This window comes from Rhyacophila brunnea, unplaced genomic scaffold, assembly GCF_057557595.1.
Source record: "Rhyacophila brunnea isolate RB1 unplaced genomic scaffold, BYU_Rbru_1.0 scaffold_8, whole genome shotgun sequence".
NCBI lineage: Eukaryota > Metazoa > Arthropoda > Insecta > Trichoptera > Rhyacophilidae > Rhyacophila > Rhyacophila brunnea.
This window is the reverse complement of record NW_028233350.1, coordinates 24,504,107-24,525,669: the sequence shown is the minus strand read 5'-3', so window position 1 is coordinate 24,525,669 and position 21,563 is coordinate 24,504,107. Positions and strand designations below refer to the sequence as shown.

At 34.0% G+C, this 21,563-nt stretch overlaps 1 protein-coding gene across 2 annotated transcripts; it reads left to right on the top strand.

The window, feature by feature from the left end:
* Positions 1–394: 394 nt before the first annotated feature.
* Positions 395–19,566, top strand: LOC147064070 (NADH-cytochrome b5 reductase 2). Of its 2 annotated transcripts, none has more exons than XM_085958549.1 (6): positions 395–538; positions 15,146–15,359; positions 16,218–16,336; positions 16,426–16,630; positions 17,381–17,575; positions 18,995–19,566. In XM_085958549.1, exons 1-6 carry the CDS (start codon positions 530–532, stop codon positions 19,165–19,167), a joined length of 915 nt encoding a protein of 304 aa, XP_085814675.1. In that variant the 5' UTR covers positions 395–529; the 3' UTR covers positions 19,168–19,566. The 2 variants fall into 2 exon arrangements, with proteins under 2 accessions (XP_085814675.1, XP_085814674.1); XM_085958548.1 differs by lacking the exon at positions 395–538 and adding an exon at positions 7,767–7,936.
* The last annotated feature ends 1,997 nt before the right edge of the window (positions 19,567–21,563 follow it).

The following is a 21,563-nucleotide window of genomic DNA, read 5'->3' as shown; positions in this document are numbered from 1 at the left end:
TTTAAGATTAATTCTAGTCTACGATTTGACAATGACTGTGAAAAAAATCATGACACCGTGAAAAGACCTAATGGATTGGGCGTAATGGTTGAAATAAACCGGAGAACAGCTCCGGTTCGTGAAATAAATGAGAATAGTTCTCCATCTAGTATAAAAAACATCTTTCCAAATAGTGAATTAATGTTGAGCGAATGGCTAAAGCTACTTCTCATAGGTACTTCCACTTTATGGAGACCCGTATAAAGGTCTCTTTGGTTAGGTAGGTACTCCGCTAGGTACCTATCAATAACCTGTGATTTTTTCAAAATTGATGTATTTTGTTTTATTGTCTATGATGTATGGAAAAGTCAAAAGTATATTAGTCTATGGTCAAACCTGTCAAACGATTCTGCTTGATTTGAGGGGAGAAGAGAAGTGAGGGGGTTGATCAAAATTGTGCACTGTACTGAGCGCAACTTTAACTTTTTGAAGACTGTTTTTTTTTATGTACATTCTTTCTTAACTGATAGCATTGAAGAAATTCACTATAATGATTCCGGTAAGTAAACATAATCTCTTGTTATTTGTACGATGTATGTATACTTTCATTCACTAAAGTCATAATTTATTATGTGACATTACGTCAGACTAATTTCGTTCAAAATTCCTTTCACTCCACAATAATGAAATATTATGTATGTTTTATTATTGTAATACGATTTTATACAATACACTGGTTAATCGACACTATGCACGCAGTCTTACTTGTTGATAATATGTAAAAGAAACAATGTACCTACTTATAATGAATTTGTAGAATACAACGAAAATAAATTTAAACCGTTTGAAGATTTCGCCAGTTACCTATCCGGGAAACGAAATTATGTAATTTCAAATGACGATACATGTTTATTTGACACAAACTTAACTATATGTATGTTAGGAATTAATTTAGATTAATCTGCGATAAAAAATAGCGTATAATTTTAATTTAATGCATAAATTATATTCGCGTTGTGATCGAATTAACCTCTGTATCCCCCAGATACATAATTATAGGTATTGGTACTTTATTACATACCTGCCTTTGAATATTACTATACCTTTTTTAAAATTAAATTTGACGAAACTTCGCTAATCCGTGTACCTATGTAGGTACCGAGTGTATTTTTTGTTGCTGAGTCTAGGTACAAAATTATTATGATCAAATCAAATTGAAATGTACATCAATCCGATTTGATTTCAACTCAAATATTTGACGTTTAATTTTTCTATGGCACCCTAATGTCAAATAGGTACGTATCTTATTTGCGATCACAGCTTGAGTTAAATAAATAATTAAGGATATTATTATGTATACGTTTGACGTAAATAAACCACGTTTTTGTTTGTTCTGTTTTATTAGGCTCAGAATAATATTTGATGCATAGTAGGTACCTATATACCTAGAATCGATTAAGTACATTTTTTTTTATTCCGACCTTGTCCGATCCTAATAAGATCATATGGGCCTCCACACGGTGGACGTTTGTATACACAGATTTTGTTTTTACGAGAAATGAATGTCAGCCACTTGCTCAACCTATTAGGTCCATACTCTGAGGCCCGTTTCAGACGGAACACCGGTGTCGCGCTCGTATATAATAAGGAGCCCTTTCGCGAGCCTAATACTACAAGGTTCTAAGTGTTCGTCCTTGAAAAACCAAACTCAACAATGAAATAGTATTCTAAGCTACCACATTGTTACTTTTGTTTCGTCAAGGACAAACACTTAGAACCTTGTAGTTCTCCACTCGCGCTTTGTATTCAAACAAAGGGGCCTTTGTATTATGTTTATGAACGCCCCGCACTAATGAGTCAAAGCGTGTCCGGTACACTTTTCCGTCGGCCGCTACATTCTCAAGCCGCCGATACACATGTTTTTATTACCGCAGCCAGTTTTATGCTCTAATTTATAACGCGAAATTATGCGTTGACTCATTAGCTCTGGGCGTTCATAAACATAATACAAAGGCTCATTTATTCGAATACAATGGCCTCCTTATTATAAACGAGCGCGACACCGGTGTCCCGTCTGAAACGGGGGTGACTCATACACAAATTGAACAACAATGTGTACTTGTCAGACCCAGGATTCAAACCTGTTTTGTCAATTTATGGCGTTTTATATTATTTCTTTATAATATAACATCTACAGTAGACTTCTAAAATATATAATTATGGCTAGAAGTAGGTAGGCATACCCAAAGACATTATTAATGGACAACGCACTCAATACAGTAGCTAGCAAGTAAATTCGCGCATAGCGACATTCGCACATATATAGGTAGACGTCACGCAATTTCCATTATGGGATATCACGAATTGGGAATTTATAGCAATATCACCTTTATTGTAATTGCGTTAGAACAGTGTTTCTAGTGTCAATGTTCATTTGAGCGAAGCCGTTCGCACCGAACCATTCGGCAGACCGACAAAAAGCATCGGGAATTTATAGTAATATCACCTTTATTGTAATGGCGTTAGAACAGATTATGCCATTCGGCAGACCCGACAAAAAAGTGAGTGTCATTTTTTTACCAGATGCTTCGTCCATATTATTAATGTCATTGGGTATACCCAATATCGAAGATACTGAGCCAAAGCGCCGCTATGGCGATGATTAGTTATGTATGGGTTTAGGTTTAGATCATTTTTTAAATGACACAAATTATAGTCAAAATTTTTATAGCATGTTAGATACCTACTTGCCGAAATAAATGTTCTGTTTCTCGTTCACTATGAGAACATCGATAAATAATAAAATACTATAGGTGCTTTCAAATAACGTATCATATTATTTTTTACGTCCATAATTAATGTCATCGAATAATTCATGAAGGGAAGTGACAATGATATTCGCGAAGAGACAAGCTATGTTGTGGCGGTTGTGACTACTATAGTAAATAATTAGAAAAGGCGAATAGCGAAATAAAATGATCTAAAAGTTGTTATAATTGTTATAAAAAACCCCATGGCACGTTAAATAAAATTGGCCCAAAAATTATATAGCTACTTACGTACCTACAAAACAGCGGCTGATTAATAAATATACTTTAATCGATTTCATCGTTGAAACAAAACAGTAAAATCCGATGACAATTAAAATTTATTTTCATAATTTATTATTGCTGTAAAATTAATTTGAAACATTCTCCAACATAATATTTAATTTTAAATGTTGCAAATATCTAATCGTATTAGAGTGATGATAGTGAAAGGAATATTTTGAATTTTTATCAATCTACGGATGAGCGACACTTTTTTTGTACACCTGTCACAAAAATAATAATATTGTAATGCGAAGTTGCCAGGTGCGTCATGTGCGTGTGCCTTTATTTTATTAAAAAAATAATTTTAATTTTAATGGCTAAGCGGGAAACAGTGCCTGAAAACATCATCTCATCTCGTAGCTTATTAACAAAGGATAAGTACACAATATAAGATCTGACTTTAGTTTTGTACTTATCCTATTAACTTTCGTGCAGGAAAGATGGTGGGCGTTCGTCCAGCATATGCTGTATGTACGTATATTCTTATAATATAGCTCTCAGTTTTGACGAAATTGTTTACTTTGTGATAACAAGACATTATTTCGTACATACAGGTAACTTTTGTAACTAATTCGCTATTAAGCGATAGATTTTTAATAATATTTTTTTAAATCCCACACCACGTGCCAGAAATCGTCATAATTGGCGGAATCACGGGCATGATGATAATATTATTTGACAGTTATCGACAATTTTTTCATAATACGTGCAGACAGGCCAAGTAGAGTAAACGACGTAGATTCTTTTTTTGCGATACTCGACAAAATTTAACATTAATTTTCAGTTTATTTTTAAGTTATATTACTTACTTTTATTTACGTATGACGTTTGTTTTGTTATTATTTTGTTTAGTTGTTTAAAAACACCGTTTTTATATTATTTGTTCTTTTTAATTCTATTTTAACCCTACGCAAAATATATCCTCGTGTCCAATGGGCGTCACAAGTGTTCATTTTTAATTGAAAAGAAAATCGAATAGCCTGCTCTACAGAAATGAGAATGTATGACATCGGTTGACATAAATTTGAGCTTGTAAGCTCAAATTAGAGTGGCAGACTCTCCAGTTGATCGTACACGACCCAGTCAACGATCAGTGAAGTTAGGTCGACGATTACTCTATGTCCGTTCTCGGTACGAGCGATCGTGGTAGACTCGCAGATTCAGTTTGATCCAACGACTCGCACCGATCGTGAAATGTCATTTCGAAGCAGTGTTGCCAACCGTACTATAATTATAGTATTTGTACTATAATTTTCGTCTGCGTACTATGTACGATATAAAACAGGTATAGTACGCCCAAAATACTATAATTTTGAGTAATCGGAAAAAAGTTGCCAATAGAAGGAAAACAACGCCAAAATAATCCGTGAAAAGCAAAATAAATAAATAATCCCCATGTCTAAAAAAAGGTGACGTTAATTACTTAACACAGCTAGTTCCAAAATGGGAGGCGCAGAGTGTTGCAAAGGAAGGCTCAAAAAGTTTAACACAATTAGTGCAAGAACGTAGTAATCGCGCGAGGGCGGCGCGGCGGCGGCGTCTTGCAAAGCTCAAACGTATAACCGTGTGTAAAATGTTCGTAGACAGTGTCTTTTTTGGGGCATAATACACACTGTTATACGTTTGAGTTTCGCAAGACGCCGCCGCGACGCGCCCGCCAAATGACTACGGCCGAGCACTTAATGAAGCCACAGGTTTGCAGTTTGCAAATGCATAGTTTATAAGACAGCCGCTAGTTATAAACTACACAAAAAAACAGTCCTATAAAAGGTTGTTTCCAAACCTTTCTGCAAATATGGAGACTAATTTTATAATCCTATCTCGTAAAAAAATGAAATAAAAGGGTCAAATTAATCATAATATTGAAATTTGAGGCAAATTTGTTTATTCACGATAATTTTGTTGTTAAACTTGTCTATTTGGTTGAAATTTAAAAAAAATTGAATGAATGAATAAATCCAAGGACCACTAATTCATTCACTGATTTAAAACGACAAAGTGAAGGCATTCATACAAAATTGGAGCTTAGGAAATCAAAATGACAAAAAAAAAATTCGCCATGTCTCCATTATTTTTATATGATTTCTACGCCAGAGTTCTTGGTTAGTTTGCTCATGCACTTTTCATATATTTTTATTAATAGCAAAAAAAAGTCGCGTGCGGCGTTGTTTGTTTCGAAAATATTAGATATTTTAAATATGTGGTTGAAAAATCCTGACCCGAGGGGTCCGCCTCGGGATGTGGGGTCCATGATAGAATTCATTTGTCAATGAACGTAGATGAATTTAAATTGACTAGTAAAAATTGATTGTGCTAATAAACAAGCACATTCGTCGAAAATTAATGTAATGTAAGTAGTAAAACCTCGTTTTTTTATTTAATTTTTGTATTCGTAAGTAGGTACTTTGTCGACTATTTAAAAAGGTGTCTGTATTATTTAATGAAATAAGGGGGGAGGCGCCTAGATTAGATCTTTTTTAAGGGAGGCGTAGTAACATAAAGTTTGGAAACCACTGACTTTTCAATTTTGTCTAAAAAACAAGACGTTAATAATTACCCTTCATGGATATTTTGTCTAAAAAAAACAAGACGTTAACTACCCCACGCTTAATTTTTTGAAAATGCAGAAAATTATTGGTACCTAACGCGTACTATATTTTTTGCCGAAATACTATAATTTTGAAGGCACTGTACTATATTTCCACTTTCAAAATATGGCAACACTGTTTCGAAGCGAACATTATACCTAGTACCTAAATAATTATTATTTTTTGCGCATGGCTCAGTAGACAGTTATCGTACGTTCTCGGTTGTTTGCTTTATTTTAGCAGTACAAATCGAAAAAAATGAAAACTTTTGCGTAGAATTTTACGATCTTTAAGTATATAATATGAAATAAAACTTCTGCAGGTGTGTAGTCAATGATATCCGAAACCGTTTTTAGTTGTATTTTTTTCAATATGGTGCCGTTTCTCCAAAGTTACCAAAGTGGTAGGTACCCGGAAAAATGTTAATCAACGAAAAAACTAAATCAGAATCAGTCAAATAATTTTTGTCCTGATGGGGTGATGACGCCGTATTCCGGTAGCGTCAAAATTACATGTATTAAAAGTGTGATCTGGCAACGTTTGTAAATTGTGTCGGATTTCCAATGAAATCGGAACTTCGGAACAGAACAGCCAACTGTACTATAATTATAGTATCTGTACTATAATTTACTCGTACTATCTCTGATCGAAATATAATATAATTACCTAGTATGTACACGGTAACCGGACAAAACAGAACATGTACGTGTGTTTATACTATATATTATAGGTATTCAGTGGCGCACCCAGGATTTAATATTGGGGGGGGCCCAAGGAGGAGAATGTAAATTCGTCCCATAGGCTCTTTTTCTTCTTCACAGCCTAATTTCTCGTTGTCTATTGCACTCGGTGTACCTACATCATGGTCCCCACATCCTGAAACGGGCCCTCAGGCTAGGGTATTTGGCGGGCCCCCTACTAGTTTAAAGGCAGTGTGAAACACTACATCAACGTTTTTCAAATTGTGTTTTCAAATTTAGGGTACTTATACAGTGAATTATTGGCGATTTTCAATACATCCACTTTAATAATGGAGCTGTCGAATATCGACACATAATAATCAAAAAATATATTGCACAATCATATAAGTAATTGAAAATGTTCATGGCCATGAAGTATAATAGCGGCGCAGGCGACTTTTTTTACTATTAAAGCTAATTTATGATGTGTGTTTATCTCACTTATCTGGTCAACCCGACACGCCGGCCCCCCCACAGCCCGGGTCCCCAGGCTAGAGCCCTGTCAGCCATCCCCAGCCATGACCTACACCACTCCGGAATTCGGGTGGACACCGAGAATTTTTTGACAGTTCCATTAGGGATTGAGTTTCTAAAAAAACCTGACATTAGTGTTTCGAAATTTTTGTGTTAGAAATTAAAATCTAAGAAATTGTTCTAAAAAGGGTGCTGGAGAATTACAAATCATTTTTTTGCCAGCGTTTTTATTTGTCTAAGCCCAAAGGTATAGTTAATTGGCTTTCAATTTCAATGTTTGGGGGGTGCCAGGGCCCCTTGCCCCCCCCCCCTGGGTGCGCGGGAGACCCTGGGGCACAGCGAGAATTCGGAAAAGCCTTTCCAATTATCCAAATTTTGGTAATAGGCTAAAAGTACAGTTTAACGTAATTTGAATTAAAGCAATTTAGTTGCCATGTAGTGACTATTTTGAAAGCTGAACTTATTTAGTTTTATATATTGCATCATACCTAGTTATTAATGAACTACATACAGCGAATTTTACTTGGAAAGGGAATTTAGAAGAGAAGGAAAGATAACAGCTAGGTATATTAAGGAACAAAAATTCAGTTGTATTAACGACTGTTATTTTATAATATATTTTTAATACGTATATAGGTGGGATTGTTTATCCTACCGGTATTTTACCACGTTTTATCCCTTCGGATGCGGATGAGGGCGTAGTCTACTACAAAAGAATACTGATGTCGAATCTGGTTCCGAAAAGAAAATTTTCAGTTCGCTGCATGCAAAAATACGCCTGATATAATTTGTACTATAAATTTTATGGAAATATCCACTATAACTTTTAACCACTTCCTCTGAAATGTACTATAATTGCTTGATAGAAGATGGCAACACAGTTTCGGAATGTCAGTGAACGAGAGTTTCGATTTGAGATTCTACTTAAGACTTTGTAGTGTGCGGCGGGTGGTGATCGTGTTTTCTTTATTTCAGTGAAGCCTTTGTAATAGGTATAAGTTTTGCAATTTGTATATATTAATACGTAATTATTATCATCATGGATTCTCAAAAAGATTACACTGTAAGTAGATTTGTAATATATTTCCAATGTGTTTTTTAGTAGGTTACCTTCTCACAATTTGTTTATATTATTATTTTGTTATTGCACTATCAGTCCAATGTCATCTTGACATTATTGATAACTTACATACATCTAGGTACCTACCTATCTATATTTTTAAGCTTGTCCAATGTTATTAGTTATATTGTCATGTTTTTTTAAATTGAAACTTTAATATTATTTAGTGGGAAATTTGTGATGTTGGATTTCTTTATAAGTTTTATAATTACCTATTGTTATGTAACATCTTAAAAGTATTGTATTCAGAATGCTATCTGTTTACCATAATCTTGATAACATAATGCTTACGTTATAAATACTCCAGTAGACATGACTTTTAACAACTTGTAAGTAGGTATCATAATTTCTTAATAATTACAAGATAAAAAGAACTTTTTGTATACTTACCACGCTTTTCAATTTTCTGTTGAATCATATAAACTTGACAATTCTACGTATCAATAAATATTTTTTTGTACTTGATATAAATATTTACTGAATAAATATTATAGAATACTGAAACGTCATTTTTACATTTCATATTGATTTCCATAGTAACACACGTATATATTAATAATTTAGTTGCTTAGCGACCAACAATTAATAGTGAGTAGTAAATATTACTTTTAATGATTTTTTTCCGAAACATACAAAACAGAATTAACTGAAAATGAATTCAATTCTGCTTAAAGATGGCCAAAAGTATTAAAAGAATGCATTGTCGTCGTGTTCTGACATATTATAAAAGTTTCAAATGTCGAGAAGTTAGTTAAAAATCTTCAATAATTGTCCCATACAAATTTGGACAAACAAGAAAAAAATTTTAGTGGACACAAGAAAAAATCTGTACCGGACTAACAAGAATACGAGTTAATAAAAATGTGGTAAAAATAATCTTTTAGTAAGTACAGAGTGTCACTGGCTACTAAATTTCCACTTATTACTTTCAACAGATTTTATTCAATTTTACTATGGTAATTATTATACCTATTATAGGTAGAACTTATATCACAGTATTGAAAAAATAAAGAAATAATAAAGCAAGATATTATGATGTTTATCAGACACAAGATTCTAACCCGTGCCCATTGCTTAACACATTGATCGCCATGGGGGTCACCGGTGACCGGCATTGGATTACGTTCAGGGGGCCATGGGGGTCACCGGTGACCGGCAAAGAAGACCTGCCTTAGAGTTGTTCTACAGCGCCGGCGGGCACGCTCGCAGTGCATTTTTCGATACGCGGTGACCGGCATGGCCCTTCTGTATATTACTGCCACTTGGCCTGAAAATATGTCTTCCCAGTAGAGGTGAGTTGGAAATACTGTCACAAGTTTGTGTACTTAAGTTTCGGATGAAAATACCCATACTAAGTATTTGTTGCCCAATAAACTTGTTTCAAGAAACTTGAAACGTATTAGATGTTCGAATTCGAACGCATTCGCTAATATATGCGCCGTGACTCGCTATTCAGCGCTATTGATATTAAATGCGCGCGAGCGAGATATCATGATACACGTATGTCTAGCCGTGATATTATACTCAACTGTCATTGTTCTCCCTTTCTCCTCTGTTGTAAAGTTGGTATAGTGAAGGACAGAAATGGTCACGTGTTCGTTTTATAGGATACTTTTGAGTTCGCCTTAGGGTTTTAGGTTTAAAAGAGTTTTTGGTTTTTGGTTTTAGTTGAGTATGAAACTTTATCGAGTCCAGGAGTTCGACACATGGTATGAGATCTCGCCGACCGCTAGCTAGTTCGTAGTTTTGCCACGTATGAAATCATCGCTTCGGCGTCGCGACTCGCGTTTGTTTAGTATGCGACGGGTTTTAATTTTAGTTTTAGTTGAGTAAGACATTTACATCGAATTGACGTCAGTCGCAAGCCGGAATAACGGAGTTCTGATAACGTTAACTGACTACGCGTTTATCTGGTTTCGTCACGTCAAGTTTCTCGATTTTTTAGTGTTATAATTGTAATTTGTAAACATAAACTGAATTCAAATTATATGCGTGATTGTATAAATGGATAACTACTGAAACATGAGTGACTAGCGCCACAGTTCTAGCTGTACCTGTCTCGAAAATGGGACATTTCAAAAAGCCGACGTATTTTTAACGATTCTATTAAAGCTGATATTTCAAATACTAGTAAGTATTTTGGAACAAGTTTAGATACCAAGTATTTTTTTATACTGGTAGTAAGTATACTTAGTCTTCAAAATCGACCAGTTTTCCCACCTCTACTTCCCAGTCACAAAATATAGGCTCACTAATGTAAAGAATGTACATAATGAAAAAAAAAGTTTTCCTTTTAAATTGTAAATGTGTTTTTATTGATATAAAAATAAAAATTAAATAGATTATAAAAATGTAAGTTATAAAAAATATGTAAATAATAAAAAAATAGAATAACAAAAATGATTATAAGGTATGTATACGTATATTTCCAGTTTATGTGTATCCAGGTATTATACTACCCAATTTGAAAACTTTTATTCCGTATTTGTGCCTTTTCTGTTTATTATACTCTCTAAATCTAAATATAATTCGACCGCGAAATGGCACCATGCTCTCGTCAACACATATGGACAGGTGACCGGCGAAATGGCCGGCACGGCGCAATAGAATAAATTAACTTGTTGGCGCCGCGACGGACACATGTGGCCGGCACATCATAAAAACCAATATTTACGTAGAAAAATCATCAAAATGAAAAAAACATTATATTCTTTCATAACCTATCAAATAATACCTTAAAAACAAATAATCATTTTTTAACTATTTTATGTAAAACTAGTTGGCGATCAATGTGTTAAGAGACGGCAATCTGGCACTACTCCACAATGGAGCTAATTTTTAAAATAATATAAGTAAGTAAATGGAAAATATACACAATATTAATAAGACTTAGTACTAATCTTGTGATACGAATGCTAAGTTAAATGAACTTCTACCATAGGACAATAATTTATTTGTATTACAAACATTATTTGCCAAGAAAAAAATATTTACACAATGAAGATAAATGTAAAAACAACAAATTCTGCGCATCACTCACGAAATATCAAAATTTTCAGAGTGTATTAATGATCCTTAAAGTGTTTCCAACTGGTTTATTTTTTTACTTGATAGCAGCTGTGTTAAAACATCATACAAAGTGTAATATAAAGCCAATCATACAATATAAATCATGGTGCATCACACCAGAATTTTGTAGTCTATTGTGCCAGACCAAAATATGCTTAGTACTATTAATACTGTCAAGTCAGCTCTAAAATTGCACTACGATGTATACTGGTTAATTTTATAGCCATAGTGATATTGGTACGGTTGATTTATGAATCTCCACTTGCGAATAGAAAGCTAATGTATTACTCGACGTGGCTCTACTCAGTGACGTCCTGTGAGTGTAGGCAACTCATGCATTACTTGTGGGCGGCAAATGAAGGAATGAATGTTTCGACTTTTGATACGAGGGTGGGTCAATAAGTCCTTAGAAAAGCTGACAGGTGGCGCGACTAGTACTGTAAGCGGTTTGTTTTCATGCAGCGGCACTACCGATTCAGTATGCTGCGAAGTTTCAATCAGATTGGTCGGGTTGTTGTGTGTTTCTCGTACATTTAAAAAAAAATTTGCTTGTGGAAAATGGAAAAATGGAAAATGGAGAAAATTGAGTTTAGAGCTGTTATTAAACATTTTAATATAAAAGGGTTAACAGCAAAGGAAATAAAAAATGAGTTGGATTTAGTTCACGGCATATCTGCTCCTTCACTTGCAACTATTTATAACTGGTTAAATGAATTTAAACGTGGTCGTACATCAACAAAGGATGAACCACGCTCAGGACGTCCTGTAGAGGTGACTACACCAGAAATGATCAATAAAATCCACGATACGGTGTTAAGTGACCGAAGATTAAAGTTGAGTGAGATAATTGAGGTTACAGGGATCTCAAAAGGTAGCGTCATTTCTATTTTACATGACAAATTGGGCATGAAAAAAATTTCTGCAAGATGGGTGCCGCGTTTGCTCACAGTCGACAATAAACGCAATAGGGTGGTGGCCTCTAAAGCCCTGTTGTCGCTCATGCAACGCAATCCGGATGAATTTTTTCGTCGCTTTGTGACTGTAGATGAAACATGGATACACCACTATACTCCCGAGACGAAAGAACAGTCAAAGCAGTGGATTGCGAAAGGCGAACCATGTCCAAAGAAGGCGAAAACCGTAAAATCAGCTGGTAAGGTTATGGCTACTGTATTTTGGGATGCACGTGGAATTATTTTCGTTGACTATTTGGAAAAAGGAAAAACAATAACAGGGGATTATTATGCATCTTTATTGGACCAGCTAAAAAACAAAATTGAAGAAAAACGGCCTCATTTAAACAGGAAAAAAATCCTCTTTCATCAGGACAATGCCCGTGTTCACACATGTTTACGATCAATGGCTAAAATTGAAGAATTGAAGTTCGAATTGGTCGACCACCCACCGTATTCGCCAGATTTAGCCCCCAGTGACTTTTTCCTTTTCCCAAACTTAAAAAAATGGCTAAGTGGACAACGTTTTTTTTCAAATGAAGAAGTCATCGATCGGACAAATGCTTATTTTGAGGACCTTCCGAAAACTTATTTTTCTGACGGTTTAAAAAAAATTGAGAAACGTCTAACCAAGTGTATTGAGCTCCAAGGAGATTATGTTGAGAAATAAAAAAAAAATACAAAAATAAAAACTGTTTTAATGCTTTTTTCTAAGGAATTATTGACCCACCCTCGTAGCAGACGATGTGGTCGCTTCGATAGAAAGTAGGTACTGACATTGTAATTGAAAAATTTCACAAAAGTGCCTTCAAACTTGTTGGTACTTCAGATCTCCGTCTACCTAAAACCACCCCTGTTTGAGAGTAGGTTCCGTGAAAATATGCTATCTGATACCCAAAGTACAACCAATCTTACCATTACTCAATTCACCATAAATGATTGGGAACAAACAATTTATTTTAAATCAATTTCCCATAACGATAATAAATTTGTAGAATGTGTATTTCTTTAGACGATTTAGATAAAATCATGATTTGATTTTCCTTACACATACCTTGGCAGCTGACCTTTTTGCTACCAAACCTATAAATAATATACCTGTCACTTTGTAACAGATGTAGATCAGGTATATTATAATATGTGGAGAATGGAGAACTATTTGACAATATTCAATTTAAAGAAAAAGTGCAGGACATCCTGTTATTTTAGAATTAAAAAAATCACATGAAAAAAATTATAACCGCTATGTGAAAAATGAAATTGGTGCGATTAATAATTTTTACCTCTTACTTCATGTCACACGTGCAATGGTTTGAAAGCTGAAGAATTATTTGAAAACTATTCATTTATTGTGTAACATACATTTAAGTAATGGCTAACTAACCTACCCCACACCACACCCGGTCTTAAATCAGGCGTATCACGGGACCCTACATTTTATGTCTACATTTTTTTATGACTGGGAATATCTCAGGAACTTATTGGGTAATAAGTGCTATATTTTAACAGCAGCAAGAGAGGTGCTGAATGCAAATATGTCACTGCACTTCTGTTTTTTTTTCTTCAAAATATGTGCCAAATAAGTTAGGTAATCTCTGTATAATACAATGACCCAATGTGTAGGGCAGTGGCAAAGCGTGGAGGTAGGCTGTTAGATTCGACATAAATAGTGCACGCTAAACTTTGTCAGACATAATTATTTGATTTGCAACCTCCACCCTTCGCCACTGGTGTTGAGTGAATCGCAAACAACCGTTTCCTGTAAAAACCCTGTTAATACTTTGTGAAGTGCTATATGCTCTGTTTAAAAGCCAATATGGTGCAGGGATGGTTACTACATGTTTTTCAGATGATGCTAGGACATACTGTAATCATTCTTTTGTTTTAGTTTAGGATTGTAATTATGATTGTATTTATTATGATTAGCTGTTGTCATAAAAATTTATTTCAATGATAAGCATAGTTTATAATAATGTCCCGTTGACGAATAGTCTTCGAAAAACAGATGGTGGAGAGCAGCTACAAATAGTGTGCAATTTATTTTCACACACTTAATACCATCTATCAGTTATCACAACGTTTCTCTTTCGAAATTGTACATTTATACTCTTATTAAATTATTCTTTGTTGATTGGCTAATATCCAAAAATAATTAAGAATTGATGACTATAAATTAAGCTAATAGTCGATAATGTTTCTAAATTTCTCTGTTCCTGACTGCACTGTAACAGTAACTGTATCTATATACAGTCGAACTTGGTTATTACGAGGAAGATGGGGCCGACTGAATTTGCTCGTTATAAGCATTACTCGTTGTATCGTTATATAACATTTTTCGCGCCACATTCTATTTAAGCATAGAACATAAAACATCTGAAAACCATCGTAAAAATCCGCAAAACAAGCATTGCATTCATACACTACAAAAGAAGTTGTTTATTGTAATGAAGTGCTGAGCCGCCGGCGCTGGTAGGTACCTACTGACTTCACAAAGCTTAGATTTTTTACATGCAATTTCAACCATATGCGTGGATACTTTTTCAATGTTGTCGGCACCAATTAGATACATAGACACTTAATTAGTGTCATAAACGTAATCCGATCCTGGCGGCATCGGTCTAGTTAACTGACCGGTCGGATTTTATTGCTTAGGGTCGAAAATATTGTTTTTAAACAATCAACACATTAACAGTTTTGCTCGGTATACCCGAAAAGTAACTCGTTATAAAAGTGACTAAACGTATGAAGAAAATCATAAACTAAAATGTCAATGAATGTTTCCTCATTACATCGTGATAGTAATAACCATGTTCGGCTGTATTTCTTTTTTCATACCTATCGATAAAACACATTAATCAATTAAGTGAGTGTTGTTAAATGAAGTAACTTTTATGTAAAAAAAAAAACCAAACGGTTGCAAAACAGAATTCAAACTTTGCCCATGTGTCGCATAAAAATTGTCTACTTGTCACTTAGTGACACAGGTTCGCCATTATAATATTACTGTGTACATGTTAATAATCATGTATATAATATGTGAGATATCTTATCCTTTGATTTTGATTTACTATGATAAGACTGATTATTTCATTTTATTGTGAGTTTTTTTACTTTATTGTCTTCATTTTAGAATGTGCAATTGGCCGTGGGGCTCGGTTGTGTGATCGCCACTGTCATCATGGCGTCATTCTTACTACCATGGTTCCGATCTTGTAAAAAAAAGAAGCAAATCACATTGAAAGACTCCACGGTGAAGTATGCCTTGCCACTTATTGAAAAAGAAGAAATTAGCCATGATACAAGACGGTATAGGTTCGGATTACCGTCTGACCAACACATACTAGGTATGAAAAATACACCATAATTACTTATTCTTTTTATTTAGGTACCTACTATATCATACCGGCCATATATTAATAATTTATAGGTATATTATAATATGGCAATAATAATACAAAAAAAAAAAAAATTGTACAAAAAGAAAATAAAATCACAAAAACCATCACAGAACTAGTCATATAACCGGCAATGCATCAATTCACGCATTAGCTTCTGGTTTGGTCTGGTGTATGGCTAATAAACTCTGTGGAAGGTATATGTCATTTTACATGACAGTTTATAACTCATACATTTTGTAATTTTTTGAGCTGAGACAATTTTTATTCTCGAGTCACGATCATAAATGAGTGCTTATATTATGTATGTGTACTATGAGTATGAATTACCTACCTAAACAGTTATATATTTCATTATATAGGTCATAAGTCAATAACTAAATTGATTTTTTAAGTGAACAGAATGTACAGACAGACACCGACGAATAACCGAATTACCAACGTTAAAATTTAAGTCATAACAATCAATTAATCGATCATTTTAACCGGGACTTATGTAGCTATTTAATTTTTCGATCTGACTTATGCAGTAATAAATTTGGTTCATATGACAAAATTGTTTCAAATATATATTTATCCTGGTATTGAATTTTCTTTCATTTAATTTCTGTGTGCATGTAACGTATGAAAGTACCACGATTCTTTGAATTAATGTTAAAATTAACATAAATTAATTTCGTAACATTATAATAGACTTCTATTATGTTAATATCGCCTGACGTCATATCATGCAATATCTGCTTCTAAAATTACTACATACCATCTGTGAAAACGTACTGAAAATTTATATTTATATTTCGCGCACAGGACTTCCAATTGGCCAGCACATTCATTTATCGGCCAAAATTGGCGATGACCTAATTATCCGCTCATATACTCCAGTTTCTTCTGACGAAGATCAAGGATTTGTTGACTTGGTTGTCAAGGTAAATTATATTAATTTATTCAGAATTATTCCTCATCAAATTGATAATTTTATGAACATGAAAACAAAATATGTCACTCTTTATTATAGGTATATTTCAAAAATGTGCATCCCAGATTTCCAGAGGGTGGCAAGATGTCACAACATCTGGAAAGCATGAAGATTGGTGATACAATCGATGTGAGAGGCCCATCGGGTCGCTTGATGTACTTAGGAAATGGCACTTTCACTATTAAGAAATTGCGTAAGGATCCGCCAACCAAAATTGTGGCAAAAAAACTCAACATGATAGCAGGTATGCTCAGTTAGTGTTAGTTAACCAATGGACTAAAATAACGATCTATTAATATAATATTATGATTATACGCCAACAGACGCATTAGCTGTCAAGGTTAAAGATTTTTTCTTTTATCTTATTTTCTATGAAAGCTACAACGTTACTTTATGACAAACAATAGTTACTATGACATAATCTGCAATTTTATTACAGGATTTAATATTATTTGGCAAATATATTTTAATTCAAAAGATATAATATTATATACATACATAATTACATAATAAATACCAGGATACTTGATATTTCATCCGCTCATGGTGGCCAGAACTCTATCTGAAGCCATGGATTAGAAGCCCACATCAGAAAAATTCATATATGATTTATTTCAATGAATGTTTGATTCAAAGCAAGGACTCGTTGGGTGAATGGATAATAACCATTCCTCGTTAAAAGTCTTGTTAAGATAAAAAAAACTGTGGGTATATATGACGTATCTAACATTTCAAAGTGGAAATGGTAAATTTTTTCTTTGAACTCTAAATTCCTTATCTTATTAGCACAGTAACCCTGGGTTCCTGAATTGATTTTTGACCATTCTCAATTTTTTTTTGTTTTTGATTTCAACTTTTTTGGTCGAAAAGTTTTCATCTTTTCCTTACATGTGGTTTTTTTTTTAAATCGAATACGGAAATAGTGTGTGTGTGCATAATATTTTATGTATTATTTTAATGTTGAATGCCAATGCCATAATTTATTGATTTTCAGGCGGAACTGGCATCACGCCAATGCTTCAATTAATCAGACACATTTGCAAAGACAAGACGGACAACACACAGATGAAACTGATTTTTGCAAACCAGACGCAGAATGATATTTTAGTCAGAAAAGAATTGGAAGATGTGCAAAGTGAATTTCCATCGCAGTTTGAACTTTGGTACACACTGGATTCCCCCCCGGCTGGTTAGTATTCGATGTCTGATTTGGACTTTTTGAATTCGCCGAACCAGTCTTTAATCTTTTCAGACCTGTAAGCCTGTTTGTTGTTGATCTTGAATCCGTGTACTGGATGTTTCTACATTTCTAATTATCTATATTCTTTAATCAATTATCATCAGTACAATACCAACAACATGGTCATTCGGGGATGTATTCAATAAAATTGTCATAAACTTCATATTAATGTCTTCTTCAATAACTCTCATCAAGTCGTTATAATAGCTCTTCCATAGTTTATCTGGTCTTCGGCATGAAGAATTCTATGACATCTTTCCTTTCGGTAGTATGAAGATGTTTTTTTTATTGATAACTTAATACATATTATATAATAATAAATTTATAATTTTACCTCTCGGTCATCTGAACAGATAAAACCTCTTCTGATTGTTTAAAATGATGTGGATTACTTAGTTAGCATGTTATTTATTTTTCCTGTATTCAATAATATATTTTAATTAATAAAATAATTGCAGAGAATAAACACATAATAATTAATATCAACATTCTTATTTATCTTTGAAAACTCATGCAATAGTATGACTAAAATTGTTCACATAGATAGCAAGAGATTATTTACTAACAATATTCAGGTTTAAAGTTAAACATTTCAGATATGACAAAATAAGTGTTTAGTGAGCAATTTTGTTATTTCTGTTGAGTACCTGTATAAGAAGTATTTATTATACAGAGTGTTTCGTAGTAACCTTTCCGATTTTGTTTTGTTTACTTGCCATTTTCATTGGTAGCATTGCAGTTGGTTGTGATTTTACTGTTCTTTAGTTCGGACACTGGCAATTTATTATGGAGAATTTGATAATGCAACATGTGTTGTGGTTATCAAAAAAAAATCGAATTTCTTTGAAAATTTAACCACGAGCAAAACAGAGCTAGACTGTTTTTGTTCAAAGATGACAATGGTAATGCGGTTCTTGTGAATAGCGATAGATGCTGCAAAAGTTTTTTTTCCCAGAAATTGTTGAAGAAGGCCTGCATATATGCGTTTCACCGGAACATCCCACATAACTTGTGCTATGATTGCGAATTTTGCGTAAAGCGTCAGACTTTTTTCTTTGCTGTTACATAAAGAAACTGGATACATATATGCAAATATGACAACGACGATTCAACAACGGATCCACGATATTCACAAAGAAATCAAACAAATTATCCAAGAAATATGACAAAATATAGTCGAAAGAATATAATGCATTTTCACTGCAGCCAGAGTATTTGGTTGATAATATTTCATAATTAATGCCGAGACTTAACTAAGTGATCCAATTCAAAAACTAAATCGGAATAATATATAAAAATACTGCATTATTTGTAACTTTATTTTGTTAGTTTCTGAAAGGTGCATAATTTTGTTTGTGAATGTTTCAGATTGGGCATACAGCGGAGGTCATGTGAACGAAGTGATGCTGAAAGATCATCTATTTCCGCCGGCGGCCGATGTCCTCGTTCTGATGTGTGGACCTCCCCCCATGATTAACTTCGCCTGCCAACCTAATTTAAATAAACTCGGTTACAGTGAAGATATGAGATTCGCCTATTAAAATGAAATATTACATCCATCCAAGCATTTAATTACGAGTCAACTGAAATATCATAATATGGAAGCGTTATTAAGTTGTCATTATCATCGTCACTAATATATTTTTATATATGTGTTTTTAAGTCATATAAAAATGTATTTTTTGATGTTTTTCTTTCACAAATTTACTGTGATATTTCTATCATTATATGAAAACAATAAAGAGTGAGTGTTTCATAAAATAAATTAAAAACATATTTTTAATAGTCAGTCGGTACAAATGGTGTTAGTATGTATTTATTATCTTTTATCAGTTACTGTTTTGAACTGATTTCATTCTACAATCTAATCAGTATAAATAAACTATTTTCTATAAAAACAACTGTATTTATTGAGAGTATTAAACTGCTGTAAACTATTAATTTGTTGGTTGCGATTTCATATGTATGTAGTTTAATGGTAAAAAGCGGGGATCGGGGTGTACCTGAAAGAGCAGGAGATTTGTAGTTCTGCAAATTGCTGCTAAGACGTCAGTAGTTACGATATAACGGTAAAGCTATAGAATGAGTTTTACTCAATATGTATTAAAAATGCGCTTTGCTAAGGTATGCTGCGTTATATCCATCCTAATGATGGGAAAAAGAAGAGTGGATGGAATGGAATGAAAAACATGAATAAATTGAACCATTAATTTTTTAAATACTATAACACATTCCTATCTGCACCGATTTCTTTGTTTAAGATTCTGGATAATCGGTGTCAATTTGCTGCTTGTCGCATATTTCCGAAAACCCCACAAATTCAGTTACATACCTTACAAAAAATTACAAATAGTAATGATTTTACTACATGATTTTAAAAAAAATATTGAAATTAAATAATATTATGTAATGAAAAAGTTGTAGCAATTTTAGTAAAGTTACAAAACTTAATCACCCAGTGAGATATCCCGGGTTCAGTGACTAGCTCGGGTGTTGATAGAACCCCGGATTCACAAAAATTAAATAAAAAGTCTTTCTTGTTCGTACGTGGTCTTATATTTTCATGGTTAGTTTTACAAAAGTTTATTTTCGGGTTTTCACAGAGTTACAGTGATTCAGGTCTGTTCGCTTTGACCAAAAGACGCTCACTGCTCGCCACGGGGTTCTTCTACCACTCTTCAACCTAAGCCAGCTTTTGAAGGAACTCCCGTGATTGACCTTAACGTTTGCTTTTCATCTTCGTCCGGCATGTTACTTCCATATACCGGACGAAGGACTTTACCTTAAGAATAAAACATTTCCGTAGTTGAGTAGGGAATCAGATCAGGTGTTTTATTCAATTGTTTACAGAGATCAGGGTAAGCCTGTTGATAACAGGCATGTGTCACCAGGATAGTGCATTGTTTTTCCGTCTTCAATGGGTGAATTTATTTAGTTTTGAGAATGTTAATGATTTTCGAATATCAGTATGAAACCACATTCATTTCAGTAGGTCTATTCTTAACAGTTATTCTTTACACTAAGGCCATCCTCCCACGGCGCAACTGCAGTCTGACGGAACTGAAACTAAAATTCCAGCCAGTATCTAGCTAATGTATTTCAATGGCGGCTCGCTGACGGCGAGACTGGAATCTCTCAGCTTCAAAATGGTCGCGAAGAGACGCGACATGCTAGTCGCGCGGTCTCTGAAGTTTCCAGTCACCGTAAAACAGTGGTACCAACATCATTAGATTCGGTGAAAAATCATATTTTCTTATCAAAATTGGTCGCACTGCGAACATGTGTCATGCTATAAAATCATTAACAACCCAAAACATCAAAAGTACAAGATAAGCAAAATTGAAATAACCTAATTGTATTCGAGTAAACACAGCAGCGTGCGTGTTGTCGGTATTGGTACAAAACAGCTAATGGTTCAGTTTGAGGTTATGTGATTATTATTTCAAGTGGTTTCAGTAGCGCCGTGTGCGAAGCATCACATTGGCCAGTTTATGAGTTCCTTCACAAACCAGTTCTGTCAGATTTCAGTTGCGCCGTGGGAGGAGGGCCTAACTTGACACGGAGATGTTGACGTAATTATTTTTCGAAACATCTCAATATGTAAAATTGACATACTCTGAGGCGCAGTTAAAAGATACATATCACCTTTTGACAGTTAACGTTTTTACATAATTAACCGCCAGTATACGTAAAGTGATAATATATTTATCACAATTAGCTCTTTTTGGATGTTAAGTGATATGTTAGAATAGACCTGCAGGCAAAGATAATCTGCATCCGGATAATCTAGAATTTACTGTATGGCAGTGTTTCCCAACCTTATTTGTGCCATGCCCCACTTCAACGCTTCAAAAATCTCCCTATCAAATTTTTATAGTTACCTAACAAATTCTGAAAAAAATGAATTGCTTCAAGTAAAAAATGCACATAACCAATA

Bases quoted from the DNA above. Each gene is read 5' to 3' on its own strand.
- LOC147064070 (XM_085958548.1), top strand. From the start codon at position 7,913: ATGGATTCTCAAAAAGATTACACT. The intron at 16,337-16,425 runs GTAAATTATATT...TCTTTATTATAG, and splicing joins TTGTTGACTTGGTTGTCAAG to GTATATTTCAAAAATGTGCA. The intron at 17,576-18,994 runs GTTAGTATTCGA...TGAATGTTTCAG, and splicing joins ACTGGATTCCCCCCCGGCTG to ATTGGGCATACAGCGGAGGT.